The sequence below is a fragment of the Leptodactylus fuscus genome, chromosome 3 (genome assembly GCF_031893055.1).
Source record: "Leptodactylus fuscus isolate aLepFus1 chromosome 3, aLepFus1.hap2, whole genome shotgun sequence".
NCBI lineage: Eukaryota > Metazoa > Chordata > Amphibia > Anura > Leptodactylidae > Leptodactylus > Leptodactylus fuscus.
In genome coordinates, this window is record NC_134267.1 from 18,835,501 (window position 1) to 18,851,510 (window position 16,010).

The 16,010-nt window shown below is 39.7% G+C and overlaps 1 protein-coding gene across 1 annotated transcript; it reads right to left on the minus strand.

Moving 5' to 3' along the window:
- Positions 1 to 3,979: 3,979 nt before the first annotated feature.
- Positions 3,980 to 15,063, minus strand: LOC142198446 (calcium/manganese antiporter SLC30A10-like). Its single transcript, XM_075269483.1, has 6 exons — positions 14,613 to 15,063; positions 12,448 to 12,503; positions 10,198 to 10,244; positions 9,007 to 9,122; positions 5,532 to 5,771; positions 3,980 to 4,440 (listed from the first exon to the last, which is right to left on the minus strand). The coding sequence occupies exons 1-6, from the start codon at positions 15,061 to 15,063 to the stop codon at positions 3,980 to 3,982; spliced, it is 1,371 nt and encodes a 456-aa protein (XP_075125584.1).
- Positions 15,064 to 16,010: the final 947 nt, after the last annotated feature.

Below are 16,010 nucleotides of genomic sequence, written 5' to 3' on the forward strand. Positions count from 1 at the left end.
AATAGTGACATGAATTTTTCGGTATTAGCCACAAGTTGACCACCGTAATCCCAGTTTGATAGGTCGTTTAATTGAATTTTTGTTGCAATTTATACATTTTAGGCCACAATATCAATTTTATTTTCTAGGAACAATTCATTTATTACATTTACATATATTGGATTAAAAAAATAATCGGTAACAAAAACCTTTGGCCTGACAGTATATACAGTGCAAAAATATACCTTTACACAAAAGATATCAAATATATGTATATTACTTAACGCCATTATTACAAATATGTGCAATATATTCCAGGTACATTGCCAGGATATTAACCTATTAACCTCTTCCTGACACAGCCATGTTCTCTGTAACGTTTTTATTTTTCCCTTCACAGAGTCATAGGGGGCTTGTTTTTTGTGGGTTAAGTTGTATTTCCCAATGGCACAATTTTATACGTCATGTGCTGTATTGGGAAGGTGGAAAAATGATTTATGAGGACATGGCAAAAAAACACAGTTATGCAAGTTTTATAGGTTGTTTTTTTTTTAGGGAATTCTCTGTACAGTAGAAATTACACATTACTTCTATTGTGGGGGATAGATGATTCAAGCAATGCCAGAGTTTTTCTTATTTTTTCTATTTTTTAATTAACAGCGTTTTAAAAATAAAATCTCTTCATTACCATATTCTGACTCCTTTAACTTCTTTATATTTATATCCACGGAACTGTGTAAAGACTTGTTTTTTGCAGTGCAAGCTGCAGTTTTTATTCGTACCATTTTATGGAATGTTATATATTATAGTATCTTTATATATAGGATTGTAGTTATATTCTTGTACATAGGAACAGTATTATAGTAGTAATATTCTTGTACATAGGGGGCAGTATTATAGTAGTTATATTCTTGTACATAGGAACAGTATTATAGTAGTAATATTCTTGTATATAGGGGGCAGTATTATAGTAGTTATATTCTTGTACATAGGGGGCAGTATTATAGTAGTAATATTCTTGTATATAGGGGGCAGTATTATAGTAGTTATATTCTTGTACATAGGGGGCAGTATTATAGTAGTTATATTCTTGTACATAGGAGCAGTATTATAGTAGTTATATTCTTGTACATAGGAGCAGTATTATAGTAGTTATATTCTTGTACATAGGAGTAGTATTATAGTAGTTACATTCTTGTACATAGGGGGCTGTATTATAGTAGTTATATTCTTGTACATAGGAGCAGTATTATAGTAGTTATATTCTTGTACATAGGAGGCAGTATTATAGTAGTTATATTCTTGTACATAGGAGCAGTATTATAGTAGTTATATTCTTGTACATAGGAGCAGTATTATAGTAATTATATTCTTGTACATGGGAGTAGTATTATAGTAGTTATATTCTTGTACATAGGGGGCAGTATTATAGTAGTTATATTCTTGTACATAGGAGGTAATATTATAGTAGTTATATTCTTGTACATAGGAGCAGTATTATAGTAGTTATATTCTTGTACATAGTAGTAGTATTATAGTAGTTATATTCTTGTACATAGGAGCAGTATTATAGTAGTTATATTGTTGTACATAGGAGCAGTATTATAGTAGTTATATTCTTGTACATAGGAGCAGTATTATAGTAGTTATATTCTTGTACATAGGGGCAGTATTATAGTAGTTATATTCTTGTACATAAGAGCTGTATTATAGTAGTTATATTCTTGTACATAGGAGCAGTATTATAGTAGTTATATTCTTGTACATAGTAGTAGTATTATAGTAGTTATATTCTTGTACATAGGAGCAGTATTATAGTAGGTATATTCTTGTACATAAGAGCTGTATTATAGTAGTTACATTCTTGTACATAGGAGCAGTATTATAGTAGTTATATTCTTGTACATAGGATTAGTATTATAGTAGTTATATTCTTGTACATAGGAGCAGTATTATAGTAGTTATATTCTTGTACATAGGAGCAGTATTATAGTAGTTATATTCTTGTACATAGGAGCAGTATTATAGTAGTTATATTCTTGTACATAGTAGTAGTATTATAGTAGTTATATTCTTGTACATAGTAGTAGTATTATAGTAGTTATATTCTTGTACATAGGAGCAGTATTATAGTAGTTATATTGTTGTACATAGGAGCAGTATTATAGTAGTTATATTCTTGTACATAGGAGCAGTATTATAGTAGTTATATTCTTGTACATAGGGGCAGTATTATAGTAGTTATATTCTTGTACATAAGAGCTGTATTATAGTAGTTATATTCTTGTACATAGGAGCAGTATTATAGTAGTTATATTCTTGTACATAGTAGTAGTATTATAGTAGTTATATTCTTGTACATAGGAGCAGTATTATAGTAGGTATATTCTTGTACATAAGAGCTGTATTATAGTAGTTACATTCTTGTACATAGGAGCAGTATTATAGTAGTTATATTCTTGTACATAGGATTAGTATTATAGTAGTTATATTCTTGTACATAGGAGCAGTATTATAGTAGTTATATTCTTGTACATAGGAGCAGTATTATAGTAGTTATATTCTTGTACATAGGAGCAGTATTATATTAGTTATATTCTTGTACATAGGAGCAGTATTATAGTTGTTATATTCTTGTACATAGGAGTAGTATTATAGTAGTTATATTCTTGTACATAGGAGCAGTATTATAGTAGTTATAGTCTTGTACATAGGAGCAGTATTATAGTAGTTATATTCTTGTACATAGGAGCAGTATTATAGTAGTTATATTTTTGTACATAAGAGCTGTATTATAGTAGTTATATTCTTGTATATAGGAGTAGTATTATAGTAGTTATATTCTTGTACATAGGAGTAGTATTATAGTAGTTATATTCTTGTACATAAGAGCTGTATTATAGTAGTTACATTCTTGTACATAGGAGCAGTAGTATAGTAGTTATATTCTTGTACATAGGAGCAGTATTATAGTAGTTATATTCTTGTACATAGGAGCAGTATTATAGTAGTTATATTCTTGTACATAGGAGCAGTATTATAGTAGTTATATTCTTGTACATAAGAGCTGTATTATAGTAGTTACATTCTTGTACATAGGAGCAGTAGTATAGTAGTTATATTCTTGTACATAGGAGCAGTATTATAGTAGTTATATTCTTGTACATAGGAGCAGTATTATAGTAGTTATATTCTTGTACATAGGAGCAGTATTATAGTAGTTATCAAGATAGGAATAGTATTATAGTAGTTATATTCTTGTACGTAGTGGCAGTATTATAGTAGTTATATTCTTGTACATGGGGGCAGTATAATAGTAGTTACATTCTTGTACATGAGGCGGTGATACAATCAGGACAATGAGTGGGCCCACAACAGTCGTCATTTGCTTTTCCCACTCCTCTTAGCAGTCATGCTTTATCAACCTGGAGCTAAAATCTATAAGCCACCCTATTATAAGATGGAAGTTAGAATAAAAATATCGACACTGCCACTCTGAAGAGCTGCTTATTGGAGGTGCAAAATGTCGAACCCCCACCTAAGGAAGGGTCATCAATACTAGGAGGCTGAACAACTCTTTTAAAAGGAGTGTGTCTCTAGAATCCCACATAACAGACCAACCCCACAGATATATAGGTTAGGGTTACCTGAATCAAACAGTGTTTTCCTCTTATGAAACATTGCCAAGATATTGACATTTTTTCAATACAACAATGAGGTATTTGGAGCAACGAGGACATTCCCATTGCTCCAAAGAGTTGAGCAGGTAAGCTTAGCCTCTTCATGTCCTCAATGACACATCATGATACAGTTCTGTGACGTCTTTACCATATATCTGTGCGTTTTCTAACACATTCAAGGTGACGGCCCTCACAGTTATATAGAAAGTGATATACACACCACAGACCACCTCATAACCTGAAGTAGAGATCTGCAAATCTCTTCGGTCCTCGAGTAAATATAATTTAGGGGTTCATACCCTTCAGTCCATGGGAGTAGTTTAAAACCGTGTACTGTCTGCTTTCAGGCCCTCATTTTTTGAGTTTAGGCCATTGGGAATCGCCTTCACTTCTGGAGTCCCTACACACATGGGATCAAACGGAGCCTCATCACTTCTGTACCACACGTGGGAGGATTTGCCTTTCTTCAAGGCATGACCATCGGACTCAGAAAATGGGACCAGTTCTTGGCTGCAGCAGAGGTTCTCATCGCACTTCTTGGATATGCATGGATTGCTGCACTCTAAGGAGAAGTCTTTGGCACCTGTAAGCTCAGCCTGGAGCGTGACCGCATGGACGCCATGTGCGTGGAAGATCTTACGGATGCTGCGATTGGCCGAAGTGTAGTCTTCTTGGCTCTGAAACTTCACGTGGAGGGTTGCGATGTTCTTCCCTCTGGCTAACTCCCAAATGTGGATTTCATGGATACTTTTCACCCCTGGGATCATGGAAATTTCATGACCTGGAGAATCGAAAAAAATAAATATGAAAAATATTAAAATAGTAATTTAGAAATACATAAATTCCCAGGTTGCCTATGATTCATTTCATAGCAACAACAACAATTTTACACATCATGGTGGCCTCCAAACAAGAGGTCCCTTATACTGTAGATATACCGTACTCATCATTGAAATAGTTATTGATGGAAATTTTTGAGCCAATTATGTAATTTCCTAAAATTGTGAATTGTCCTTAAAGAAAATGTGTCATCAGAAAAATTCCTAAAAATAATTATCCAGGTTGTGGGTGGTTTCATGGGTGGAGATCTAGCACCTAGCTTCCACACTGATCAGCTGTTTGGGCTCCACCCACTAGAACTATACAGGGGAAGCAGACAGAAATAGAAGACTCTGGGGGCAACATGGTGGCTCAGTGGTTAGCACTACAACCTGGAGTGGAGTTAACAAGAGCTAGGTTGCAGTATTCCAGCATGGCCGCTATACAGTGGACAGAGCCTTCAGCTTCCAGCTACTTCTCCATTGGATGCAGCCCGGTTAGTTGATTTGTGCAGGGGCCAAGAGTCGGAGCCCCACCGATCTGATACTAATGACCTATACTGGAGATAGATGATCACTAAGCAAAACACCCCACAGCCAGGAAAACCCCTAAAACTTAAAGGAGTTGTCCATGACTATGATACTGAACTCCACTTCCTCTTCTCAGGATACCATATGATGTCTGATGGTCACATGGCCTTGCCCAGGTCACTTGACCTGATGTCGTTCCCTGATAAGAGGAAGTGGAGCTCAGTATTATAGTCCAATAAAAGTGTCTGACAAACGAGGCGTCTTTATGGTGGGATACAGTTTCATCAGCCATCAACAAGGACACACAAACTATAGATATCGGGGGCTCAGCTGTGGGTGGTCCCATGCCTCCTTACTACTCAGTAGTGAGAACATGTGCAGGACACTCCAGAGAGAATTGGTCCAAGAGTCATGGAAGGAGTATGGTGGTGGGCAAGCGGAGGCAAACATCCGTCCCACATGACAAAGGTGGCCCATTTTGAGCTTTACTATGAGGTCCCTCTCTAAATAATATTGTTCTTACCGATTTCTCCAGTATTGATGCCTTTGGGAACCATCTGAAGCAGGGTGGTGGCTGTCTCTCTGATCAGGGGGAAGACAGAACATAAAATAATGACGACCATCACGATTGTCAGGCTGGGATCAATGTAACACTGCCAGTTGCATTCTGCGTCATCAGGTAATGGTCGTACATAAAATATGACGGCTGCCACCACAACAACCACAGACCCTAGTGCGTCGCCCATTACATGAAGAAGGACACCTTAAGAAACAAAAAAAAACACTATAAAGCAAATTTTTACAAAAATTTCATGGTTTTAAACCTATTAAACTATTTGTGACCTCCTGACAGATGTTATTAGTCTCAGTTCTCAGGAATACTAATTCGGACTACAGCTATTCCTACCTCCCCTACCCGGACACCGCCATGTTGAGCACTGACTGGTTCAGTATAATGTCAAGTCATTGGCAATTGCCTCAACCTGTTTAAGACGTCGTGAAACAGCTGTTTTCAGTGTCAGGTACTCGGGAGATGAAATTTCAGCTGAAAACCTGATCTCCCGCATTGTACTAAGTTACAACTTTGTAAAGAAAACCCATCTTGAAAGGATTGGAGGACGCAGAGAAATCTGAGGCCTGCATGCTTGCCAACAATCCTCAATTGTCCCAAGTTTTCAGTGACAATATTAGCAAATTTGTATTGTCCTGGCTCAAATAGGGACAGTGTATGTGCAAACCCTGCCCAAAAGTATGTGTTCTTAGCAGGATGGGGTGGTTAGGAGGTGGGACTTAAAGGGGTTTTCTCCTAACCTGACCACAATAAGGACATCATGGCTGGTTATCAGGAGGACACGACATGTATGAGAAGATAACCCGACCACAATAAGAACATCATGGCTGGTTATCAGGAGGACACGACATGTATGGGAAGATAACCCGACCACAATAAGGACATCATGGCTGGTTATCAGGAGGACACTACATGTATGAGAAGATAACCTGACCACAATAAGGACATCATGGCTGGTTATCAGGAGGACACTACATGTATGAGAAGATAACCTGACCACAATAAGGACATCATGGCTGGTTATCAGGAGGACACTACATGTATGAGAAGATAACCTGACCACAATAAGGACATCATGCCTGGTTATCAGGAGGGCAGTACATGTATGAGAAGATAACCCGACCACAATAAGGACAACATGGCTGGTTATCTAGAGGACACTACATGTATGAGAAGATAACCTGACCACAATAAGGACATCATGGCTGGTTATCAGGAGGACACTACATGTATGAGAAGATAACCTGACCACAATACGAACATCATGGCTGGTTATCAGGAGGACACGAAATGTATGAGAAGATAACCCGACCACAATAAGGACATCATGGCTGGTTATCAGGAGGACACTACATGTATGAGAAGATAACCTGACCACAATAAGGACATCATGGCTGGTTATCAGGAGGACACTACATGTATGAGAAGATAACCTGACCACAATAAGGACATCATGCCTGGTTATCAGGAGGGCAGTACATGTATGAGAAGATAACCCGACCACAATAAGGACAACATGGCTGGTTATCTAGAGGACACTACATGTATGAGAAGATAACCTGACCACAATAAGGACATCATGGCTGGTTATCAGGAGGACACTACATGTATGAGAAGATAACCTGACCACAATACGAACATCATGGCTGGTTATCAGGAGAACGCTACATGTATGAGAAAATAACCCGACCACAATAAGGACATCATGGCTGTTTATCAGGAGGACACTACATGTATGAGAAGATAACCTGACCACAATAAGGACATCATGGCTGGCTATCAGGAGGACACTACATGTATGAGAAGATAACCTGACCACAATAAGGACATCATGGTTGGTTATCAGGAGGACACTAAATGTATGAGAAGATAACCCAACCACAATAAGGACATCATGGCTGGTTATCAGGAGGACACTACATGTATGAGAAGATAACCTGACCACAATAAGGACATCATGGCTGGTTATCAGGAGGACACTACATGTATGAGAAGATAACCCGACCACAATAAGAACATCATGGCTGGTTATCAGGAGGACACTACATGTATGAGAAGATAACCTGACCACAATAAGGACATCATGCCTGGTTATCAGGAGGGCAGTACATGTATAAGAAGATAACCCGACCACAATAAGGACAACATGGCTGGTTATCTAGAGGACACTACATGTATGAGAAGATAACCTCACCGCAATAAGGACATCATGGCTGGTTATCAGGAGGACACTACATGTATGAGAAGATAACCTGACCACAATACGAACATCATGGCTGGTTATCAGGAGGACGCTACATGTATGAGAAGATAACCCGACCACAATAAGGACATCATGGCTGTTTATCAGGAGGACACTACATGTATGAGAAGATAACCTGACCACAATAAGGACATCATGGCTGGCTATCAGGAGGACACTACATGTATGAGAAGATAACCTGACCACAATAAGGACATCATGGTTGGTTATCAGGAGGACACTAAATGTATGAGAAGATAACCCGACCACAATAAGGACATCATGGCTGGTTATCAGGAGGACACTACATGTATGAGAAGATAGCACAACCACAATAAGGACATCATGCCTGGTTATCAGGAGGGCAGTACATGTATGAGAAGATAACCCGACCACAATAAGGACAACATGGCTGGTTATCTAGAGGACACTACATGTATGAGAAGATAACCTCACCGCAATAAGGACATCATGGCTGGTTATCAGGAGGACACTACATGTATGAGAAGATAACCTGACCACAATACGAACATCATGGCTGGTTATCAGGAGGACGCTACATGTATGAGAAGATAACCCGACCACAATAAGGACATCATGGCTGTTTATCAGGAGGACACTACATGTATGAGAAGATAACCTGACCACAATAAGGACATCATGGCTGGCTATCAGGAGGACACTACATGTATGAGAAGATAACCTGACCACAATAAGGACATCATGGTTGGTTATCAGGAGGACACTAAATGTATGAGAAGATAACCCGACCACAATAAGGACATCATGGCTGGTTATCAGGAGGACACTACATGTATGAGAAGATAGCACAACCACAATAAGGACATCATGGCTGGTTATCAGGAGGATACTACAGGTATGAGAAAATAACTCGAACACAAAATATTAAGATAAATTGATAAAACTGTCATTGCTCAAAACAAGGGGGTGATGAGGGGAAAGTCCCACTCATAGTGGTGTCATATTTAGTAGAGGGGATGACTATGACACCAATACTTCAGGTAGTCCACTAAGATGATAGCCAGGACCCAGCAGTGGATCATAGATCTATTGTTTATTTTACCTTAGAGGACACAAGGAAGGGCTCAATGTATGGTTGTCCTACCTGCACAACATTCCTACTGACAACATAGAGAGGACTATCGAACCCAAAGCCATAATTACCTCTAATATTGAGGGTACCCTGCCTTTCAACTTTGTCCATTTCGGATTCCAGGTCAGATTCGTTCTCTATATGGTCACCTATGGCCAAAGAAGAAACACTGTGTTGAGTATAAATTCTACACATAGAAGAAACAGCAATTTTTTAAAAAAAAATCTGGTTAAAAAAACGTGGCTTGTACAATTTTAGGTCTTATCGTATAAAAATGTTTAAAAAATATCAAAATATTTTCGATTATGTGGGCAGAAGAGTTGTCAGTTGTCATACAGCCTGGACTATACAGTGAGTTTGTACCCAGAGCATTGTATAGAGGGAGTCATTACAATGACCGTCTCAGAAGGGAGAAATCCAGGAAAGACGTTAAGGCCCGACAATGCAGAATCGCAGCGGAAAAAACGCTTTAAGATTCTGGGTAAATCGGTAATTATGTAAATCAGTAATTATGTAAATCATGTCATTAGTCAAGTTAATTGACAGCTTTCTTTAAGATATTGCATGAGACTCTAAGATATATGGAAGTCTGCCTTCTCAGGAAAGCTTTGGCTGACACTACTGGTGTGGGCACATATCCACGTAATGGAATAACTTATACAGTATGGCGCCAACTAGTTATTAAGGAATAGAGGACGCACCCTCTAATTATAATCCAGATCACAAGATATATGACCCGGTCAATGGAAACTATTACGTAAAAAGCACTAGAGAATGGATTACATCGTGCTCAGTGGTCGCTGACCCCCATCTCCTGGCTGCAGTGAGGAGACCGCGCATGCGCAGTAGTCTCCATACACTTCTATGGGACTTCTAAAGAGAACCGAGCCTCCCTGCTTGGCCATTGTCAGAACTCCTATAGAAGTGAATGGAAAGAGCATCTCACACAGTGGTCACCTCTTCACTCACAGTGGCCACGAGACCAGGGGTAACTTTATTTTCAAGATAGGTGCCGTATATATATTGGACATTTAGGATATATCAAACCCAACGGTGTGAGACTAGCCCAAATGGGGTAAATGTATTAAAATGGCCTAAAGCAAACTGTCTTATTTACCCATCGCAACCGATCATGGCGCAGCTTTCAGATTCCAGGTGCAGAATGCAACATGAAAGCTGCGCTGTGATTGGTTAATGCGGGCATATTTTTTCGGACATTTTCACAACTCAGCAGCGACATAGACGTATTTTAGGCGACTCACATGTGACACGTCTGAGATTTAACAGTTTTTACGTTGAAATCGCGGCTCTAAAAACAGCAAGACACAGACAACTTGACTTGTCTGGGACTTGTTGTCACATAAAACACGTTGGCGTAAAATCGGATTTTTACATTTTAATTTGAAAATAGTGAAACGATTGTATAACTCCCTTTACATCTTTAGATCCTCTACTGCCCCCTAGGGGTATACATTGGTATTGAAATTTGTCAAATTGCGCAGGTAATGTGGAAGCATCACGCTCTATACTAGTGATCTCCAATAGCACGGCAGGGGCATGGGACACTGCTGAAAATGACTAACCTGTGGGGGTGCCAGGTAATGGACCCCCCACCAATCCAATACTAATAACCTATCCTAGCTAGGCCATCAGCATTGAGTCTTGCAGAACCTCTTTAGCGTTCATCTCAACCATCTCAAATTCAGCAGGACAGTTCCGCATTTTGAGGTGATATCCTGCTGTTCCACAAAATAGAGATATGTCCTGGTCAAGTGATGTCAGGGACGTCATACAACTAGGCCCGAAGCCTGTCTGGAACGTGGAGAGGTAAGTAACAATGTTTTTTGTTCCCTTACCTCTCCTGGACCTCCGATCATTATTCTCGGGGGTCTGAAAAGACCCCCGAATATAATACTAGTGTTTGTGGGGCCCGCGGCATCATTACAGATCCCGGCATCTGTCAGCATCGGTAAGTAAATAGGGTAAGTGATGCCATGGGCTGTTACCAGCTGGGGTAACTCATGCCGGTAACGACTATTAAGAAAAAAAAAACCCGCAGGGGTAGTGGCTGTCGCTGGGCCCCTAATGTCCCGGGCCCTGTAGCAGCCGCTACCCCTGCTACCCCGGTAGTTACGCCACTGCTATACAGTAGGGACCACATGGAAAGGGGACATTATACTGTGGCGACCACATGGAGGGGGGCATTATAGTGCGGGGGCCACATGAAAGAAGGTACTGTACAGTAGGGGCCACATGGATGGGGACATTATATTGTGGGGGCTACATGGAAGAACATACAATACAGTAGGGGCCACATGGTAGGTGACATTATAATGTGGAGACCACATGGAAGGGGACATTATAATGTGGAGGCCACAATATGAGGCATTCTACTGAATGGGCCGCAGTGAGGGAACATTATACTGTAGTAATTGGGAAATCAATAAACTGGAATGATAGCAAGAGGTGCGCGAGAAGGCGATCCACTGAACGGACCCGACGAACGGAAAGCCGAACACTAGTGTGAACCTACAATAGTAACACTTCCTTCTTTTTACCACTGCAGTCAATGTTGTGTGCATGGGTCATTCTACCAGTTTTACAGTCCGTTGTTCTTTTCCTCTGAGCAGTGTGAAGCTGGCCTTAGTTATATCCTCACACACTTCACATTATTCACTTAGATTTTATCTATCTACATCTACGAGTGGAACCTTCTAAGCTTTCTTTATGGCAGTTCCAGTTGAGAGATCAGTTTTTCTTGGGATTCCCTTGTAATGTGCGGCCGTAACAATCGGAGATTCCACCTGCTGTGAACTCAATCTCAGGGATTAGACCGTGAACTTAGAGCCACTTTATGGTTTAGAAATTATCTTACAAACATCTTGTCTCGTCTTAGAGATAAAGGACGCACTGGTGACATGCTGTGCTACGATATACGGGGAAGCTACGAGTATATACATATATATATATATATATATATATATATATATATATATATATATATATATATATATGTATCGTACATACACACACTGTGGTTATAGGTTGACAAGATATATCCCTGAAGCTCAGAGTTCTGCATTGATCTATCCATTCTATATCTTTATTGAAGTCCCAGTTTGGTTTTATTGTTAGATGCAACACATCTTTCTACCAGCATCTACCCCTAGGTGGAGCAATTCTGCATGCAACAAGCGCCCCCTAGTGGCAACTGCAAACAGAAAAATATTATAGTAAAATTTTAACATAGTAACAGTTATTCGCCCATCTAGTGGAGCGTTTATCCGGCAGTGTTAATCCAGAGGAAGGAAAAACCTCATAGAATGAAGCCACTGAGCGGAAAGACTCCAGACTTTAAGTTTGGCAATCGGAATACATCCCTAGTTCCGAATCCCATGAATCTAATAATACCTATAACCTGGAATATTATTACACTCCAGGCATCCAGCGCTTTCTTGTACTTTTTTATGGGATCCCTTATGATAAGAGCTCCATAGCCTCATTGCTCTTACAATAAGGATCCCCTTCTTTCCTCTATACCAGGGTTCCCATGCTGTGGGTAACAGTGCTAAAAGGCAGAATAAAAGGAAGATTACGGCAGAAGAATGGCAGGGACTGGTTAGGGACATTTATTTTTGCAAATGTAACTAAGTATGGAATAAGGGGGGCGGAGAGTCCTGGCAAAATTCTTGTCCAAAAGTAAGTGCCGCCTTCAGAAAGTTTGGGAACCACTACTCTAGATGTAGAGGATGCCCCTTGTTATGGTCCTGGATATGAGGACACCCTGGCACAGATCTATGCACTGACTAGTGGTATAATACATAGTTATTCAGTCTAGTACTTTAATCCCCCACCCCACCCCCGTGCCATATACTACTTTGGTTGTCCAACACTGAGCCCGTTCATCTCTACTATGTCTTACATATGCCCAAAACTGTGACTTGGAAAGTGGCAGAACTAGGTTGGCATCAAGCACCCCATGAGCTGCCTGGCATTGGCCACTACAGATAACTTTCCATTACAGTTTTCCTATGTAGTAAGTAACCTTGTCATGTAGTTCCCATAAAAAATAGCTCCTATCAAGTGATTGCTCCAAAGTCTCCTCCAAATACTGGACCTGTGGAGCCAATTGTTGGAGCCTGGATCCACCGGAGGATCCCATAGTATTAAGGTGGGTCAGTCTAACCCTGTACCAGACATCCCAAACCCCAAACCTCCGACACCATCACTCAGACCTCAGCACCAGCACCCCAACCTCAGCGCCCAATCTCCAGCACCAGTACCCAGATCTCAACACAAAGACCTTTGTATAAACACCAGCACCCTAACTTCAGTATCAAGACCTCGGCACTGACCCTGTTCCCCAGACCCTAGCACGTAGGCTCCCCAAACTAGCACCCTAACCTCAACATCTCGACATCATCTCCCAGCCATCAGTCCTGACCCCGACACCCAGATCATTTAGAGTTCAATACGACTTTTTCTCTAAATTCTATACAGCTTATTTTCTTACAATAATGGTTTTTGATATATATATGATAGATACATAGATAGATAGATAGATAGATAGATAGATAGATAGATAGATAGATAGATAGATAGGAGATAGATAGATAGATAGATAGATAGATAGATAGATAGATAGATAGGAGATAGATAGGAGATAGATAGATAGATAGATAGATAGATAGATAGGAGATAGATAGATAGATAGATAGATAGATAGATAGGAGATAGATAGATAGATAGATAGATAGATAGATAGATAGATAGGAGATAGATAGATAGATAGATAGATAGATAGATAGATGATAGATAGATAGATAGATAGATAGATAGATAGATAGATAGATAGGAGATAGATAGATAGATAGATAGATAGATGATAGATAGATAGATAGATAGATAGATAGATAGATAGATAGATAGATAGGAGATAGATAGATAGATAGATAGATAGATAGATAGATAGGAGATAGATAGATAGATAGATAGATAGATAGGAGATAGATAGATAGATAGATAGATAGATAGATGATAGATAGATAGATAGATAGATAGATAGATAGATAGATAGATAGATAGGAGATAGATAGATATGAGAGATAGATAGATAGATAGATAGATAGATAGATAGATAGGAGATAGATAGATAGATAGATAGATAGATAGATAGATAGATAGAAGATAGATAGATAGATAGATAGATAGATAGATAGACAGATAGGAGATAGATAGATAGATAGATAGATAGATAGATAGATAGATAGATAGGAGATAGATAGATAGATAGATAGATAGATAGATAGATAGATAGGAGATAGATAGATAGATAGGAGATAGATAGATAGATAGGAGATAGATAGATAGATAGATAGATAGATAGATAGATAGATAGATAGATAGATAGGAGATAGATAGATAGATAGATAGATAGATAGATAGATAGATAGGAGATAGATAGATAGATAGATAGATAGATAGATAGATAGGAGATAGATAGATAGATAGATAGATAGATAGGAGGTAGATAGATAGATAGATAGATAGATAGATAGATAGATAGATAGATAGATATGTGATTACATTTGGCAAACTTGCCATTCAGGAGTCTAGGAAAGCTGGGTGACAAAACACTAGTCATTCATCTATTACAATTACTAATATCCATTCTTACCTTTCTCCAGGTCCGGATTATCACCCGACTTCTTAGGAAAGCAGCAGTCGAGAAAGATGACGTAGTTTAAAACGTTAATGGCCAGGCCGACTACACCGCCAATTAACACCAGCAAAGCGTTATCGGTCTTCTCCGGCGCGATAAACCTCTTGATGGCTTCAATAAAGATACTGAACATAAGCGCAGCGGCAAAGATGGAGTTACCGAAAGCGCCAACTGCGTCCGCTCTTAGGAAGCCGTAGGTGTTTCTCTGGTGCCATTGGACACGACTATACTTGACACCAAATAGACCGATTATCATGGAGATGAGATGGGAGAGGACGGCAAAGCCATCGGAGGACAAAGAAAGGGAGTTCCCTATGTACCCCATCACCAGCTCCGCTATGAACAAGAAGAAATGGACCACGCACATGACGAGAAGACGCGCACTTCTGCCGGAGTAACGACCCATGGCGGAGATCTTACTGGTGCGCTAGTCAAGCTGGGACTGAGTAGCTCTACTCTGTGGCTAGCAGCTACTTATAGGTTATGCCAATCACAGGTTACAATCTCATTTTATGGCGCCGTAAAAAAAATAACTGTTTGTTAAAGGGCCATTAAAGTTGTATCATCATTGTCTGAGGTAATACTGTATTTCTCCGAAAATAAGACAAGGTCTTATATTATTTTTTGCTCCGAAGGATAGGTTAGGACTTATTTTCGTGGGTGTCTTATTTTTTTGCCCATGAACAATAATCCACTCACCAGACACCCAAAACAATTTAGAGTTGGCAAGTGCGAATGGTGGATGGATTCGTACACACAGATCTGTGTCCCTCCTGTCTCCGGCACCTTGCCATTTCAGAAGCGTTCCAGCCAAGTGTAGCAGTTACCTCCCCCTACCCGGAGGCAGCCACAACGTAGCGGGACCACCAGATTTGTGTGTGCAAAACCAACAAGTAGTCAACCCTTATTATTATGGAGAACTCTCTCACTAGTGCCATCTTGTGCACATTGCGCTCTTAAAGGGATCCTATCATTAAAACTTAATTTTTTCTCACTACCACGTAGGAATAGCCTTAAGAAAGGCTATTTGTCTTCTACCTTTAGATGTCTTCTCCACGCCGCCGTTCGGTATATAATCCGTTTTTTGTGGGTAAGTAAGTAAGCATAATAAATAAATAAATGTCTTCTCTGCGCTGCTGTTCGGTTAAAATCCTGTTTTTCGCTGGTATATAAATGAGTTCTCTCGCAGCACTGGGGGCATCCCCAATGCTCTCCAGCGCCGCCTCTATCTTCTTCAGGAACGGGTCTTCATCACATCTTCTTTTGGCGGTGGCTTCAAACTTCTGGGCCAAGGGCAGCCAACTTCGCATGCCTGCCGACCACAAGAAAATGGCAGCCGGAAGAAGTTGTGAA

Excerpts from the sequence above, each read along its gene's own strand:
- LOC142198446 (XM_075269483.1), bottom strand. The coding sequence starts at position 15,063 with ATGGGTCGTTACTCCGGCAGAAGTGCGCGTCTTCTCGTCATGTGCGTG. Across the intron at positions 10,245-12,447 it reads GAAAGAAGGGGATCCTTATT|AGCCGCGATTTCAACGTAAA; the intron begins GTAAGAGCAATG and ends TGCTGTTTTTAG. Across the intron at positions 5,772-9,006 it reads GGGTACCCTCAATATTAGAG|GTGTCCTTCTTCATGTAATG; the intron begins GTAATTATGGCT and ends TTGTTTCTTAAG.